The 17,479-nt window shown below is 36.1% G+C and overlaps 1 protein-coding gene across 3 annotated transcripts in view; it reads left to right on the plus strand.

Moving 5' to 3' along the window:
• PLSCR4 (phospholipid scramblase 4) overlaps positions 1–17,095 on the plus strand; it is a 53,265-nt gene extending 36,170 nt beyond the window's left edge. For all 3 annotated transcript variants that reach the window (XM_073232238.1, XM_073232237.1, XM_017653290.3), the window contains 6 exons: positions 7,095–7,330; positions 10,285–10,327; positions 11,262–11,488; positions 12,499–12,660; positions 14,004–14,162; positions 15,039–17,095. In XM_073232238.1, coding sequence (XP_073088339.1) covers positions 7,095–7,330; positions 10,285–10,327; positions 11,262–11,488; positions 12,499–12,660; positions 14,004–14,162; positions 15,039–15,086 — 875 coding nt within the window. In that variant the 3' untranslated portion in view covers positions 15,087–17,095. The remainder of the gene's footprint in view (positions 1–7,094; positions 7,331–10,284; positions 10,328–11,261; positions 11,489–12,498; positions 12,661–14,003; positions 14,163–15,038) is intronic.
• The last annotated feature ends 384 nt before the right edge of the window (positions 17,096–17,479 follow it).

Consider the following 17,479-nt stretch of genomic DNA (forward strand, 5'->3'; position numbering starts at 1 on the left):
ATATGTTTCTGTCTTCATGGGACTTGCAGTCTACTGAGGAAGAAAGTTGTACAGACACCAGTGGCATTCTCTTCGCTCTAATACAGAAACATGAGGAGAATGTTGTAGGCACACAGATGACCGTAACTGACTACCAAGGATTTGAGAGAGGCCCTAACTGAGGAAGTCAAGTGTTGCTGGCATGATGAGGAGCTTCTCAATCAAAGAAAAAAGGGAAAGGGACCATGCCTGGAGAAAGAACAAATTGTCCAAAACACAAGATCATAAAGGTCTGGTATGAGGCATGCATGGGATGGAACCAGTGGCGAGAGAATGAAGGTGAATGGCCTTCGGTGCTGATGAAAGGAGCCCTGTCGTTCTGTACATGTTTTTAAATAAGTCTGAGTGCCCTCCTGGTGGCGCCTCAGGAAAATGGCTATACTCAGATTGCTAGTGGAAGTTTCAGTCCTTACAGTCCTCTTAGAAAATAATTGGGCCATGTGTAAAATTTTTTAAATTAAAAATACACTTATTTTTGACTAAGGAAATCGTTTTTAATCAGGATTGTATTCAAACACAGGCATGCCTCAGAGATATTTCAGGTTTGTTCCAGATCACCACAATAAAGTAAAGAGGATAATCAAGTGAGTCAAATGCATTTTTTGGTTTCCCAAAAAATCGAAAGTTATGTTCACACTGTTATGAGTTCAGTCTGTTAAGTGTTCAATAGCATTATGTCTAAAAAAATGTATACACCTTAATTAAGAAATACTTTTTTGCTTAACAATTCTAACCATCATCATGCCTTTAGCAAGTCTTAGTGTTTTTGGAGGTGGAGGGTCTTGCTGCGATATTTATGGCTGCTAAATTATCAGGGTGGTGGTTGCTGAAGGTTGGAGTGGCTGTGGAAATTTCTTAAAATAAGATAACAACGTAGTGTGCTGCATGGATTAATGCTTCCTTTCATGGGCTGTAGCATGTGATGCTGCTTGATAGCATTTTACCCACAGTAGAACTTTCAAAATTGGAGTTAATCTTCTCAAACCCTGCCATTGCTTTATCAACTGAGTTTATCATATTCTAAATCCTTTGTTGTCATTTCAATAATCTTGACATTATCTTCACCAAGAGTAGATGCTGTCTACTGTCTTTGCTCATTCATATGAAGCAACTCCTCATCTATTCCAGTTTTACTATGAAATTGCAGCAATTCCGTCACATCTTCAGGATCTACTTCTAATTCTAGTTCTCTTGCTGTTTCCACCCCATTTGCAGTTACTTCCTCCACTGAAGTCTTGAACCCCTCATTGTCCTCCATGAGGGTTGGAATCAATTTCTTTCAAACTCCTGTTCATGTTGATAATTTGACCTCTTCCCATGAATCACAAAAGTTCTTAATGACATCTAGAATGGTGAATCCTTTCCAGAGGATTTTCAATTGACTTTGAGCAGATTTATCAGAGGAATCACTATCTGTGGCAGCTATATCCTTACAAAATGCCTTTCTTAAGTAAGACTGGAAAGTCAGAATGACTCCTTGATCCATGGGCTGCAGATTGGATGTTGTGTTGGCAGGATGAAAACAGCATTCATCTCATTGTACATCACCAGGTGCATGCCAATATGCAGTACTTTTGAAAGGATTTTTTTTTTCTAAATGGTAGGTCTAAACAGTAGGTTTGAAATATTTAGTAAACCATGTTATTCTCTCAGCCAGACTTTGTTTTTCTATTTATAAGAGCACAGACAGAGTAGATTGAGCATAATTTTGAAGGACCCTCGGATTTTCAAAATGGAAAGTGAACATTGGCTTCAACTTAGAGTCACCAGCTGCATTAGCCCATAATTAAAAAGTCAACCTGTCCTTTGAAGCTTTGAAGCCGGTCATTGACTTCTCCTTGCTACCTATGAAAGTCCTAGATGGCATCTTCTTTCAGTATAAAAGTATTTCATCTCTACTGAGAGTCTGTTGTTGAGTATAGCCCCCTTCATGAATTATCTGAGCTAGATCTTCTGGATAACTTGCTGCAGCTTCTCCATCAGCACTTGCTGATTCACCTTACACTTTTATGTCATGGAGACAGTTTCTTTCATTAAATCTCATGAACCACCTCTGCCAGCTTCCAAGTTTTCTTCTGCAGCTTCCTCACTTCCCTCAGCCTTCATAGAATTGGAAAAAACGTTAGGGTTTTGCTCTGAATTTGGCTTTGGCTTAAGGGAATGTTGTGATTGGTTTGATCTTCTATCTAGACCACTAAAACTTTCTCCATTATCAGCAACAAGGCTGTTTTACTTTCTTTCATTAATATGTTCACTGGAGTAGCACTTTTAATTTTCTTTAAGAACCTTCCCTTTGCATTCACAACTTGGCTAACTATTTGGTGCAAGAGGTTTAGTTTTTGGCCTGTCTCAATTTTAAACATGCTTTCCTCACTAAGATTAATCATTTTTGCTTTTGATTTCAAATGAGAAACATGCAACTCTTTCTTTCCCTTGAACACTTAGAGGCCATTGTAGGGTTATTAATTGGCATAATTTCAATATTGTTGGGTCTCAGAGATTAGGGAGGACCAAGAAAAGGGAGAGACATGGGGGAACACACAGTTGGTGGAACAGTAAAAACACATAACATTTACGATAAAGTTTGCCATCTTACATGGATGTAGTTCGTGTCACTCCAAAACAGTTACAGTAATAACATAGTAGATACCAGATCACAGTTAACCATAGCAAATATAATAATAATGAAAATGCTTGAAATATTGCCAGAATTACCAAATGTGACACAGACAGGACGTAAAATGCTGTTGGAAAAATGGTGCCAATAGGCTTGTTCCACAGAGGGTTGCCCCAAATCTTCAATTTGTGAAAAACACAGTATCTTGGAAGGACAATGAAGCAAAGCACAATGAAATGAGGTCTGCCTGTACATTTTAACAGCTTAGGAAATGGTAAGATTTAGCAACATTTTTTGAAAATTTTATATATGTATATATATATATGAAATTTTAATATAGGAGTGTGAAGTACAGTAACAACAATTCACTGTGACCACCACCTAGTGGCCGAACTATATACTTATTTTAGGTGACTGATGCGAATTATGTCCCTGTAATTCACATTAAGGAATTTGAAATACTACACTTATAATATTTGGCTTTAATGAATTTCCTTGAATTTAATTATATAATTCCCATGTGCATTGTAGTACTGGATATGTGTTCCCACCAAGAAGACTTTTGTCCCAAATATGCTTAAAAGAGGAATTAATAAAGAAATCTTTGTTGTATGTAGTACATTTAAGAGAAAATGACAATTTCTTGAAATAGAGCTGTTAATTAGTATATGAACTAAAAACAAATGAAATTTAAAAAGATGGTAATATTCAAAATGACTGAGAAAACACAAATCCCATAAAGCCATATTTCTAACACTAGTATTGATAGGACAATGATCTAAAAAGTTTTTTTATTTAAATAAGTATGGGATACTAGTTACACAAAGTTAACCATGTTGTTTTATTTTCCTGCAGTACTGATCAGAAACTTTAATGACAATTTCAAAGCTCAAAAAGGAGTATAATATTCCTTTTCCTACGTAATTTTATCATAGTTTTTTCCTTCACTTCTTTTAACATCTCTGAATAATATTTATAACAAAAATCATTTGATTACATAAATTTGTATATAATTTTTCTTAGAAATATAATCTCTATAGCCCCAGAGAATAAATTGTAATTTTCTTCCACATTTATTAATCTTCAAATTTTGCTACATGACGTACTCTTATATTAAAATCCCACAATTAAAATCACAAAATTAATCAACTCATTGAAATGTTATAACCAATAGTATTCTTAAGATAGTTTGTATGACCTTTAGTTGAATTGTTTTCAATAATAGTTGAAACACAGGGGATGGATCTATCTGATTTCTCATCTAATTTGGTTACTCTCAAACACAATTCCTAAAGGAATAAAAGTTGAATCTTTATGACAAACTGAAACATATAATTTCCTCCATTTTTTTCCTAAAGACATTAGTTCTTTTTTTCTCACATAGCTGTAATTTGACATTGTTTCTAGTTACCATTATTTTCCTTTCGTCTTTCCTGATTCTCAGCCTCTGTGAAGTACTCTATGTCCCCTACCCTTAAAAACTGGTATTCCCCCGAGTTGGCCCACTCCCCTGTCCTGCCTCTCTCACCCCTTTGGTTCACCTGTCCTCTTACACATTCTCCCGAGTGTTCTCAGTAATACCTGTGGTCTCATTTGCCTTTAACCACTTGAGAATCCTTTAGTCTCTGCCCATACCAATCACCTGTGCTCCAAACTTGCATTTCCGACTGCCTATGGAACACTTCCCCTGGATCTCCAGCTCAGTTATCTTTAATTCAACTTTGGCATCTTGCTACCAAACATGTACTTTCTTATTCTTTCTCTACTCTGGAGGCCTCCAGGGATCCAGGTCAAAAACTTGAGAGTCTTTCCTCATATCCAGTCTATTACCCAGACAAAACTGTCTCTTAAACATCAATTATTATTTCTCCACTTCCTATTCAGTTCATCACAAACTTCCTTGCCTTTCACCTGGACTCTTGCAAGAACCTCTTGCCTAATTTAACCTTCTCATTCATAAAGGTTCTAAATGTAAGACTAATCACCCTTCTTTCTATTTTATTGGCATAAAGTTCAAGCTGTCACAGAGTACAGATCTTTCATAATCTTCACTCCCTCGCCACCTTCCTTTCTAGCGTTGTCTGCTAAATCTCCATGTATAGCTTTTCCTCCCACAATACTGAGGCTTCCCTGTGCAACTGCTTGTTTTGCACCTACCTGTTCTGTAAAACCTACGCCCATTGCAGAGGCGCCGAGTCTAATGTGTCAGCACTTAACAGCATAGGGTGCCACCTCTGCCTGAGTTAGGTGCCCCTCCTCTTTAATCCATTCATATGCTGCTCACCTACCTCATCTGACACTAGTTACTTACTCCATCATACCCATTCACATTTTCTTATAGACCTGTATTTCTTATAAGTCTGTGTCTTTGAAGACAGACATATCTTTATACATCTTTCTGTCTAGCAGCAAGCATGGCAGCTCATTCTTGAAATGTGTTTGAAGAATACTTCCTAGATAAGGGAATGTTTGATATATTTCATACCCTTGTTTTCAGATAGTATTAGGAGAAATAGTTTCATAATTCATGACTTTCACAGGTGGGATTTTTATCACAGAATGTCCCAGACTTCATCAGCTTCAAAAGCCACTCCTTGCTTAATGCCCAAATCACCAGAAAAATCTGACATCAGTAATTCAACTTTCCACATCTGAAATAAACCAAAACCAAAGCAAGAAGGGTAAAATAATAGATTAAAGTAGAAGTAAATGAAATAATAAAGAAAAGAAAAACAGTAGATAAAATCAACAAAACCAAAAGTTCTTTGAAAAGATCAACAAAATTGAGGAACTTAAGCCAAAATAACCAAGAAAAAGATAGACTCATTATTAAAAAGCAGGAATGAAAATGGGCATATTACTAACAATCTTACAGAAATTAAAACATATGGTAAGAGAATACTGTGAACAGTTGTATACCAACAAAGTAGAAAATCTGGATGAGATTCACAAATTCCAAAGACACAAACAACTGAAGATTCAAGAAGATATAGAAAAACCTTAATAGACCTATATAACAAATAAAGAGATTGTATTAGTAATTTCACAATTTCCATCAAACTAAATTCCAAACCCAGATAGGTTCATTCGTGAATTCTACCAAATGCTTAAAGAGTATTTTAACACCAATACTTTACAAAAAAAATAAAGAATAGTAAATACTTCCCAACTCATTCTATGAGGCCAGTATTACCCTATTAGCAAAATCAAACAAAGATGTCATGGGAAATGAAAACTACAAACCAATATTGCTTGTAAATACAGATGCAAAAATGCTCAACAAAACGCTAACAACATAGTAACCACATCCAGAAACATATAAGGATTATACACCATGACTGAGTGGGGTATATCCCAAGAATGAGAAATTGATTTAGCATGACAGTCAATGCATGCTAAACAATGTATGCATACATGAAACCACACAATCATATTAATAGATGCAGGAAAAGTTCTTGACAAAATGAAACATCTCTTCACGATAAAAACACTAAACAAACTAATAAATGAGTTCAGCAGTGGGAGTCTAAAACAGTGAAGCCATTTGGAAAATAGTTTGGCAATTCCATGAAAAGTTAAAGCCAATTCTACTACTAGGTATATACTCAAGAGAATGAAACACGTATGTCCACACAAAAACTTGTACACAAATGTTCATAGCAGTGATATTTATAATAGCCAAAAAGTAGAAACACCAAATACCCATCAATTAACTAATGGGTACATAAAATGTGATGTATCTGTACAATGGGATGTCTGTCACTTGGCCATAAGAAGGAATGAAGTATGAATGCATGCCACAACAGAGATGAGCCTTGAAAATAGGATGATGCTAAGTGAAAGAAACCAGACACAAACACTGCATGTTACATGACATTTATATGAAATGTCTGGATTAGGGAAATCTGTAAAGACAGTGGTTTACAGGGCTGGGGTGGAAGATGGAGAAGGACTCCTAACGAGTATGGACTTTCTCTCAGGTGTGGTGAAACTGTTGTGGAATTAGATAGCAGTCATTAAAACACCTCTTTGAAGTTAAGTAGATCTTACTATCTTTCTGACCTTAAACAATAGCAATAAACATAATAACAAACATTTACAGTGCTAATTATGTGCTAGACAGTTTTGTTAATTCCACTACAACCTGATGAGGTATATTACTGTCTCCAAAGGATGAACCTAACACATAGAAAGGCTAACGTGTTACTTACTGTTTCAAATCTTACTTCTGCATATGAGAATAGTTATTTTAGAAGGTTTAAAAGGATTAAATGAGATACTATGTAACATTGTTGGTACATGTTACACATTCAGAAAATGGAACATCTCTTAGTGGATGTCCTATGATCTATATCATCTCCCTGTAAAAGGTCATGCTAATATCCAGTGTATTATAATATTAATAATGTATAACATTTTCATTTGTTTTTGAACACAGGACCCCCTGCACCTGCTGTCCCTCCACCTGTAGGCTACCCAGGAGGCTTGCCTATGGGATACTATGGTCCACAGCACTCCACTACCATCCCCTTATACCAGCCACCTGGCAGTATCCATCCTATCCAGTACCAACCTGGCAAATATCACATGCCAAATCAGTTTGCTCCAATAACATGGATGCCAGAGCCAACTCTTATGCCAAACTGTCCTCCTGGTCTGGAATATTTGGCCCAGGTACTCCACACAAATCCAAATCATTTTCTTACGTAGTATGACTGGGGATCTCACAAGAGTCGAAAGGCTGCATAGAGTGGATAAAGGCAATGGGTCAATTATGACAGATGTCTAAAGACTGTAGGAGTGGTAGTACTAATTGCAGAAATGTGAACAGGGAACAGGGAATATAGGAACAGTTATGGTGGGATGAGTATGGTTTTCTAAAGGATGTATGTTGAATTTTAATATATACAAGATGTCCTGTTGAAGGCAGTTTAAAAAGTAGGGACAGAAGAAAATCTACCTACCAGTGATGCTAATTGAGGTGTCATTTTTCTTAGAAGAGTTAACAAAAGCAACAAACACAGAATGGAACAGTAGACGGAATCACTGAGGAGCTCAGCTCATTGCTCCTCACTACTCACAATTTTAATTAGCTACTCCAGCCACCCCCAAATGTAAAATGTAAAGAAAAATAGGTGACCTACCAAGAATATTGTCTCAGACCAAGTTCCAGAGACCTCCTTCCTACAACACAGTGACTTCTTATTTTCCATCTACAGAGACATTAAGAAGCTACCAAGACAACCAGGTCAGAATGGGGCAGTATGTCAGACTGGTATACCAAACGGTATTTTTTAAAAATACATAGGAAACTTGGAAAAATTGCTTAATGAAAATAAGATAAAAATAATATTGGAAATCTTAGAAGCTATTGAATTTTGTTTTGCTTTTGGACAAAGGAAGCAGTGAAATATGTTATAAGAGAGGGACTTGCTAATTCAATGTGTCTCCCCACATAGTCAACCAGATATTCCTTGAAATTGACATGTTTCTCTTTTCAGCTTTACATATTGTTGGAGACCCTGTTAATCCTGTGAATTGAGAACCATAGTGTTGATACTTAAAAGTCAGTACAGTTAGATCAGGAAAACTGGGATTTTACATAAGCCAAAAATTTTCCTAAATTGTTATTTTAGCAAAATGTTAACAAAATATGAAGCTTCTCATCCAAGTATGGCACTAGAATAAACCTCTACATTATTTTAGAAGCTTATAATTAATCAGTTTAGAAAGTCTCTTTCTTATATTTGATATCCTTGGGAATCCAAGATCTGGAGTAATTTCTCTTTTAAAAATCCACTGCTTTCATATTTTTCATTTAAATGAAAAACAGTTTCTTACTTTCTTCTGTTACTCTGAGAGAAGTTAAATGAACATATTTTATGAGTTCTATTCTCCCTTTCAGGAATGTTTTGAGTTAAGAAAAATAAAAAAATAAAACAGGCTTGGAGCCAGCCAACTTGGTTTTTAATTTTAGTTCTACTCTCTCCTCATTCTGCCAACTCGAGTAACTCTCCTAACTTGGTGCTTGTATTTCACCATCAAAGTCATACTGGCAATACATACCTTATTGAGTTGTTAGGAGAATTTTTAATGAGATAAGACCCTTTACAGTGCCTAATAGTTTTGACACATAGGGCCCACTTAATGGGTGATAGCTGTGGGAATGTTATTAGTTGAAACACCTTTCAACTGGAAGATACAATGTCAATCATTTTCTGCAGTACTTTTTTTATCCTAGTCTTTTTGCAATCTCATGTACAGATCACATGAATGTTTATCTGGACTATCCAGACTCCATAGTATCCAAAGTAGCAGGAGTCTGTTATTTCTGGAGTACTCTCTTGGATAGTGACTCCACCAGTTTGTTAGAGAATTGCTTCTTAGCAGCCACTGTATCTTATTGGGCATACTTCTTCCACACTAATGGGCATCATTTCTTTAGAATATTTTTCTCAGGAGTGGATGCTTTTACCAAGCAGTGAATATTTTTACATTTTAGTTCTAGATTTTAACATCCTGGATTTTTCAAAAAAGACAATAAAGACAAAAAAAACCTTAATGGCCATTCTTGATATTTTTATAAGGCACATATAAACCCCCTACCCTGATTGTGTTTTCATATATAAGAAAAAATTTTATGAAAGGATAGTATCCTCTCTATACCCTCCTATACTGAATCACAGCACAAACATTCTTATCCAGTTACTGTTAGCTTCATTTATTGCCACATTCATGTATTTTTCATTAATACATTCAATGAATATTTGATGAAAATGGCATTTCAGGCTCTGGAATTAGGAATGACCTAATAATTTATATATCTAAGATAATATAGATATGATAAGTCTGTCCTCATGGAGGTTTCTTCTTTTCTGCTAGAATGTTGTCAGGTGTAAGAGATATTGGATCCATCAAAGTATCTGTCTTTAAAGTACAGGTAGAAGTTATCTACTGGTATTCCCAGCCTCCTTTTCCAAGGGATCTCAGAATGGTTCCTCCCATTTGCCCTAATCCTATTCACATGCTTTCAGCCCTTGAAGACCTTGCCCTTATTAAAGTATGCACCTAGGGAGACCTGGGCATTAGTAGCTCAAGTGGATGAAGCCACTGTGTTATTCTTTTCCAGAGGTGCCTGTGAAATAGTATGAAACTGGACATCCCCTATGTGAGGGCCACTCTGGTTGACTTGTTCTCCCTAAGCCACACTTTCTCTGTTGCTGGTCCATGCTAAACTGTCCCAAACTTCCTGAGCAACTTCAGCCTGTAGGTGACATGTCACTGAGACCAGTGAGTAGGAACAATCTGTCAACATAACTTCTCCTCGATGCTGTTACTGTAGCAGGAAGATGGTTTCCTGATATGCCAGACAACTGTTTATCTTTTAAAGTAGAAATGCAGAAAAGTAGTTTTCCTATCTGGACAGCTCTGCTAATAGCTATTTGATCAGGTGCAGATAAAGGAAATTTCATTTGATAAAAATTTTTTGATTCCATTTAATTTCAAAAAGATATTTTGGTATCCACTGATATGCTTTAATACCTATCTCATCAGTTTCTTTTCTTTTGCTGATTTGATTTAATTCTGTTATTTCTATCTCCCCTAACTGCTTTGTTCTATTCCAACAGTTGGACAACGTACATGTTCTTCAGCATTTTGAGCCTCTGGAAAGTATGTATAATTTTGTAGTGTTCAGCAGTATTTGAATCAAGTGGAAATTTGCATTACCCAATATCTAGTGCCTTATTTATATTGATCAGTTTTTAGTGGTTCAAAGAGAAAGGACTCCTCTGTTACCCTCCCTTCAAGAAAGTAAGAAAGGGAATTGTTTTATATACTTTCATCTATTTATGCATCATATATAAGTTATTAGACATGAAAGGACTTGCATTTCATCTCATCAGTTTCCCACCCCATACCCATCTGCTCCCTTGGATGTTCACCTTTCCTGGATGAGTAAAAGAAGGAGCCAAGAGATTAAATGGGTTAGCCAGGGGCACCATAGTCAGCTAATCAGTGGTAGAATTAGAAATAGAATCTAAATCTGCTGAGTTCTCGTCCAGTGTCATTGCTCTGGAAGTCAGAAGAAATCACAGTAAACAAGGCCTGCTCTCAGTTTAACCTTGAGAAATCACTGATCCTCGCTGCACCGGACCTACATGTTCATTTGAACACCACATACAAGTCTTTGACTTTCCTTGGCTCACTTTCTTATTTGTAATTAGTAATGACCCCAAACATTTCAGCATAGTTCATGAGGTGATTAGTTTATGGTCCAACATATGATTTCATTTAAATGGTTTTATAATTAAAGTTTCCTGAATTCAGATACTCTAGGAATCCTTTTTCATCTTTGTTTTTATTTGGGAAAGTTTTTTAAATTACTTAATACTGAGCTTCTTAAATGAAATATTTTAAATTTTCAAAATCACCAAATAATAGGGCATAGGAAATATTGTGGTGCTTTAATCAATTTATATGTATCTCACCTGAACTTTTTAAAATGCTATTTTCTTTAAGCCTCTAAAAAGTGTTAGAAAAGGACTTGTTAAGGCCCATTTTGACTGCTTCTAATTTAAAGTGGCTTTCTCATTTTAATTTTTAGGGATAACACGTTTTGAAACTAACAATAGATATGATATTAAAAACAACGTGGACCAGATGGTTTACATCGTAACTGAAGACACAGACGACATTACCAGGAACACTTATCGGACGCTAAGGCCCTTCGTGCTCCGGGTCACTGACTGTGCGGGCCGAGAAATCATGACCCTGCAAAGACCCTTCAGATGCACCTGCTGCTGTTTCTGTTGCCCCTCTGCCAGGCAAGAGGTCAGAGAACAGAGTCCAATCACTGGTTCTTGCAGATCCAACTCTTCACAGCGCGGTTGTGCTTTTCCAAAACTACACAGGAGAGGGTTTTCACAGGCTCTGCCAGTCAGAATGAAAGAAGACAGTGGGGAGGGAGGAAGCCAGATTGCCTCATCGAAGGAATTCACAAGGGGCTTTTTCTTGTAGATTCATGCTTTTCGGAGCTAATTGGTGGGTCATGCACAATTATGGCTATTTAGTCAGCGACTACAATTCTATCAGCTGGGTCTACTGAATTAGAAATTCACCTATCAGCTATAAGAGTAGTCACACACATTTGCCCAAATGTTCCTCCAATGTCCTCGCATAAGGTATTTGCTAAACTTGAACGTGTTCTTTTAGAATCAGAAAGGACTTTAGGTACTTCTGTTCTACCATCACAGTCTACACCTTGCTGCAGATAAAGAAAGGGTGGGTCAAAAAGGTGAAGTGCCTCACGCTAGGGTTGCCCTTTGCCACGTGCTGGGACTAGAACACAGAAATGTTGAGCTGCAGTGCGGTTACTCTTCCACAGCCTGCACTGTCTAGGAAAGTTGTCTGCTACAGGGCAAAAGCACTTTTTGAGAGGCGTCCAAGGGAATCTGAATTTCAGACATGCCAGCCACTTAAATCTGGACAATTTACTTAATACCTCTTTGAGCCCCAGTGTTCACATACATAAACTGGACAAACAATACCCCTGGGATTGCTAGGATAAGTATGTTAAGTACCAGCATTTACAATAGTAATTTATTTACAGCCTTCTCTGTAGCCTGATTAATTCGCCTGTAAAGTGTAAATATTAATAGTACCTATCTTGTAGGATGATTGTTTTGAGTATCAAGTAGTACGTAAATGCCAGCTGCTTAGTACAATGCCTGGCAAAAAGTAGAGTGCTCAGTGAATACTAGATACTGTCATCAGATCCTTGCTTTTGTACATATATACACATGTGTATGTAGCATCTGCCCGTGTCGCTGCTTCATTTGCAGCTGGAGGTGCAGTGTCCTCCTGGCGTCACCACTGGCTTCGTTGCAGAGCACTGGAACCTGTGCAGGGCGGTTTACAGCATCCAAAATGAGAAGAGAGAAAATGTGATGGGGGTGCGTGGGCCGTGCTCGACCTACGGCTGTGGCTCAGATTCTGTTTTTGAGGTAAACAAATACAAAAATACTGTTTCTACTGTTTTTTCTACATGTATTGACAGACCTCAGAATGATTGGCTTTTAGATTTTTTTCATGTGAATGAGGAAAGAATCAATTAACAAGCTGACATCAAATGATTTTCAAATTAGTGGATTGCTTAATATTTTCAAAAGTGTGAGCTCCTTATGATTTCAGTGTTTGTAAAGGTCAGAAGAAACTGTTTAAAACACTAAACTTGAGAGTAAATAGCCAGACCTAATCTGTTTATTTTATTCTTGGTTGCATTGAATTAACCACTTTTACTAAAGATTTCTAGGATCAGAATATAGGTCATGAGTAATGAAAGTGCCCAACCACAAACATATAGAAATACACAAAATACCACAAAATACCACAGAACATGTAGAGCGCCCCTGAGATTGAACAGATCGCTTATTTGTGAAGAGAAGTCTTTCTGCATTCTCAAGAAATAAGACACTGATAACATGAATAAAACTCATAAGTTATAACACTTTGTCAGGAAAAAGAAAATTCCCTTTTATTTTGCCTTTATCTCATCGCTAAAAAGTAATTGCTTATTACCCTATGAATCTGACAGAGGAGATTATTTATTTCCTTAGCTTCTTAAAAAGTCCTTTCTCAATGCCTTGCAATTCAGCAAGTCTCATTGTATAAAATTGCTCATTCAGGTATGTCCTATAACGCCCAGTAAAGTCTTCAAACATTGCTTCTTTATAAAAGACCATTGTCAAGAAATAGAAAATGCAGCAAGCCATCAAGCCATATTTGGGGGCAGGTGTTTGGGATCATTCTGATCTCAACAGTTAGTATTTGAATATTTTCCCTCTGGCAAATGTCAAAGTCCCCCTTCTAAAAGTTGAAGCCCTTTGGGATCCTGACTTCTTTAAGAAGACAGGGTGGGTTTGGCCCACTAAAGCTTGGGTGATTATATGGTGTGTATGGAGTGTAGAGAACCATTCCTCCTTGCTTTTGCTCATGCGTTTCTCTATATGAAGAAGCACTCTCCCAATCACCAATTCCTACCCTTTGCTATATGGAGAATAATTTCAGAATCAATTCAATTCATACTTCCCTAATAACTCATTTAAGAGTGAAGTAAGAGCACTGACCTGAGAATTTTAAGATATCCTCAGCCAAGTTATTAACCAGTTGGAAGACACTTAACCTGTCTTGGTCATAATTGCCCATTTGAAATTGCACTATTAGTATATTCATTTCCTGCCTTGCCATGTATGTATCTCAGTGTTATTTGTTTCTAACTAGAAGAATAAAACATGTAGTATAATATTTTTCAAACATCATTAAGTCACATTTTTATTCATTTTCCTAGGTTAAATCCCTAGATGGTGTATCCAGCATTGGCAGTATTACTAGGAAGTGGAATGGTTTGTTATCAGCAATGGGCGATGCTGACCACTTTGACATTCATTTCCCAGCAGACCTGGATGTGAAGATGAAAGCCATGATTTTTGGAGCTTGCTTCCTCATTGTAAGCCTTTTACTTTTGAGCTATCTTGAGAGACTTATCTTTCTGAAGAGAAGCAGTTTAGTGTAGTATGAACGCAATATGCTTTGAAATGAGGCCAACTTCTGTCTCTACAACTTAACTAGTTACCTATTTTGCAAAGTGTTTAATACTTAGAAGCCTCAGTCTCCTAATCTGGAGAATGAGAATGGATATGAGAATGTTTATCATTTTCAGGGTTATGAATATTAGCCATCTTATGAGTAAAGGGATTAGGTGAGTGCTTGGGAAGCTGCAGGCACCCAATGGGTTTAATTGTCATCACTGTATGTTATTTATCATTCTCACTACTTAAAAATGGCTGTCCTAGGATTTCATCATGAAATAAAATAACTCTAAAGCCTATGTTCTTTCTCTCCACCTTATTGCTTCTCTGTCAGTGTATTTCTTGGGGTTATACCCTCCTTCAATTTAGTAGGTACAATTCCCTTGCTGTATTACTGATTAGTGGTTAACATTCTGAAGTAAAGCATAGAAAAAAATTGATAATATTTACCTTGAAAACATAATGAACATGTTATAGTTGGTATATTTAACTTATTTAATATTGATTATCAAGCTTTTCTTCTTAAGATTGAAAATTTAGTTAATCAGTACCCCCAAATGGAAAGCTGATTAGCTACCAATATTTAAGTTTGTAATTGCTGCTCTTCATATTAGGTCCTCTTCATAAAAATTTCATTAGATTTGTTTATTCTTAACTAGTATGGGAGGGTTTCCTGATGAGTTATAAATGATAATATTTTATGCATGTCATCTAATTTATCTATCTATAGATATAGTTCTGTATTTACCTATCCACCTCTCTATATATGCATGTAATTCTTTTTCCAATTTCAGGACTTCATGTATTTTGAAAGATCTCCACCACAACGTTCATCAAGATAAACGGACACAGCAAGTCAGCAATTATGGTTAATAAAAAAGAATTTAGAAAAGTTGGATTGGGCTTACAGTCCCCTCAATTATTTGCAAATATATTTATCTGCTTTTTCAGAATGTTTTTATTGCATGTTAGCTCTAACAGGTAGGCTAAGTGTGTTCTTGCACTTGAAAGAAACAATCTAAACATGTGTTTCAATTGAGTATCTGTCTACTTGGCTACTTGGTAGACTGGAAGTTCACCCTGAAAAAGTGATGACTCATTAACCAAGTAAACATGTATACAGTGAGCTTGAAAACACTTACCCATGAGATAAAGGAAAATGAATCCCATAGCTTTCACCTTAATGGGTAGTAAAATGGTGAGCTTAAAGCAATCTCTGCTGAGATAGAGTAATAGAGCTTCCATCTCTAACCCACTCCTACTTCTCTCCATCAAAATGTTCTAGTATTGAAGACAAATTTGATTCCAGGTGAAAAAAATTATACTTCTCATCTTCAAAAACAGAAAGAAAGGCAGATAGAAAGACTATATTTTATTGTACAAGAAAAACTTACCTGTGCACTTTTGCGAAGTTTATGTTTCAATGGAAAATTTGATTTTATTACAAAATGAAACTTGATTTTTATCCTAAGATTTGTGTTTTTCCATACCTATTCCCTCATTGGCTAGCATGTGCACTCAGGAGCTCCCTATGTATGAAGACAGGGTCACACTATCAGGAAAAGAGGCAACAAGGGCCACAGCCAATCTAGGTCTCTGAGCAACAAGCTTGCATTTAATACATGTAACCTTTCTTGGTCACTGATGCCTTATACATAAAATTTGTTTGGCTAAATATCTAAGATTGACAGTTGAACTTTTTTATCTCATTTGATGTGACACAAAGAAGATCATTGTTTTTTCTGTCGAAGTGATCCCTGATAATCAATGTGCTGTTTTATTGCAAGAGTTGGAGTTTTGTTTTTAATTTTTGAAATGTGACACTCTTTGCGAAGTTTATGTTTCAATGTAGCCCTTTGTACAAGCAGTAACTACAAATTCTGACATTACTTGATACTGCTTTGCTGCTTTTTATTTAAGTGATAGGTAAATCTGTATCTATGCAAAGAAAGTGATAAAACAGCAAACATGCTACTTCTCCATGACCTGTACTTATCAGTAAAGATTATGTAGGATCAACAGTAAGTACAAATTGTACTTGCTTGTATTGACTAGTTAAAAGCATAGTGTATTGCTGAATACACTCTAATAAATCAACGAGCCTCTGATGCTATTTAGCTTCCTATCTGAATAAGGACTGAGTTCTTTCCGCCCAGCCACTATGTAGAATGTGATGCATTCTTCCACTGCTTATTAAATAAAGCAAGCCCGAGTGTTCTTAGATGCGATTACTCTGAGAGGAGGACTTTCACCCACAGTTCTTATTGAAGTGAAATAAAAGGTGCTCATTTTTAAACTGTATTCATCTTTTCATGGTGAAAGTTATTTTACTAGTTTCTTGTAATGTTCATTTTTATGTGCTACTATAAGCTTTTTAAAAAAACATGTAAAAGCTGCTGCTTTCTAAAATAGTAATTATTTTATATTTGAATACACAACTGCAGTCTTAAACAGACATATGTATTTTTTTCTTATCATGTTTGACATTTTATATAGGAAATCAGACAAATAGTATTGAGAAAGTTTATCTATGTAAACTTCATTTTTACTTGCTTGCATCCCTGCATTCTGAGACCTGCTCATTAATACCAAGAAAAAACAGTTTTTAGCATATGACATTTTAAATTCCTGTTTAAATTTTTTGTGGCCTTAACATGTCTTTTATAGTTACAGTCTCTTTCTTTAAAAATAATACGTGTCTTATATTTTTATACTATGACGCATATTGTAATTCCTATACTATGACTCAGATTGTAATTTACACTATGACTCATATCATAATTTGTATATTTCTTAATATTTCATAAAGTAAAATTTATCAGATCAATTAAAGAAACAAGTTATTCTCTGACATTTCTGTGTTTTTCATGCTTCATCATATTGTTTATGGCTTTTAAAGAAATATGTTCATAGTAGAGTGCTGTTTTATTATTTGACTTGTGATTGAGCTTTTATTAGAGACTGAATGTTTGGGGCCCCCGACCCCAAAATTTGTGAATTACCCCAATGTGATGGTAATTGGAGTGGGGCCTTTGGGAGGTGATAGGTCATGTGGGGGACTAACCAAGGAGTTGGTGCCCTTACGATCTGCCAGGGCCTTAGTCTTGGACTTCTCAGTTTCTGGAACTGTGAGAAATAAATGTTGTTTAAGCCACCCAGTCTATAGCACATTTTTGTTACAGTAGCTCAAATGGATTAAGTCAGAAATTGGTGCCAAGAAGTGGGGATGCTGCTG

Source organism: Manis javanica, chromosome 3 (assembly GCF_040802235.1).
Source record: "Manis javanica isolate MJ-LG chromosome 3, MJ_LKY, whole genome shotgun sequence".
Taxonomy (NCBI): domain Eukaryota; kingdom Metazoa; phylum Chordata; class Mammalia; order Pholidota; family Manidae; genus Manis; species Manis javanica.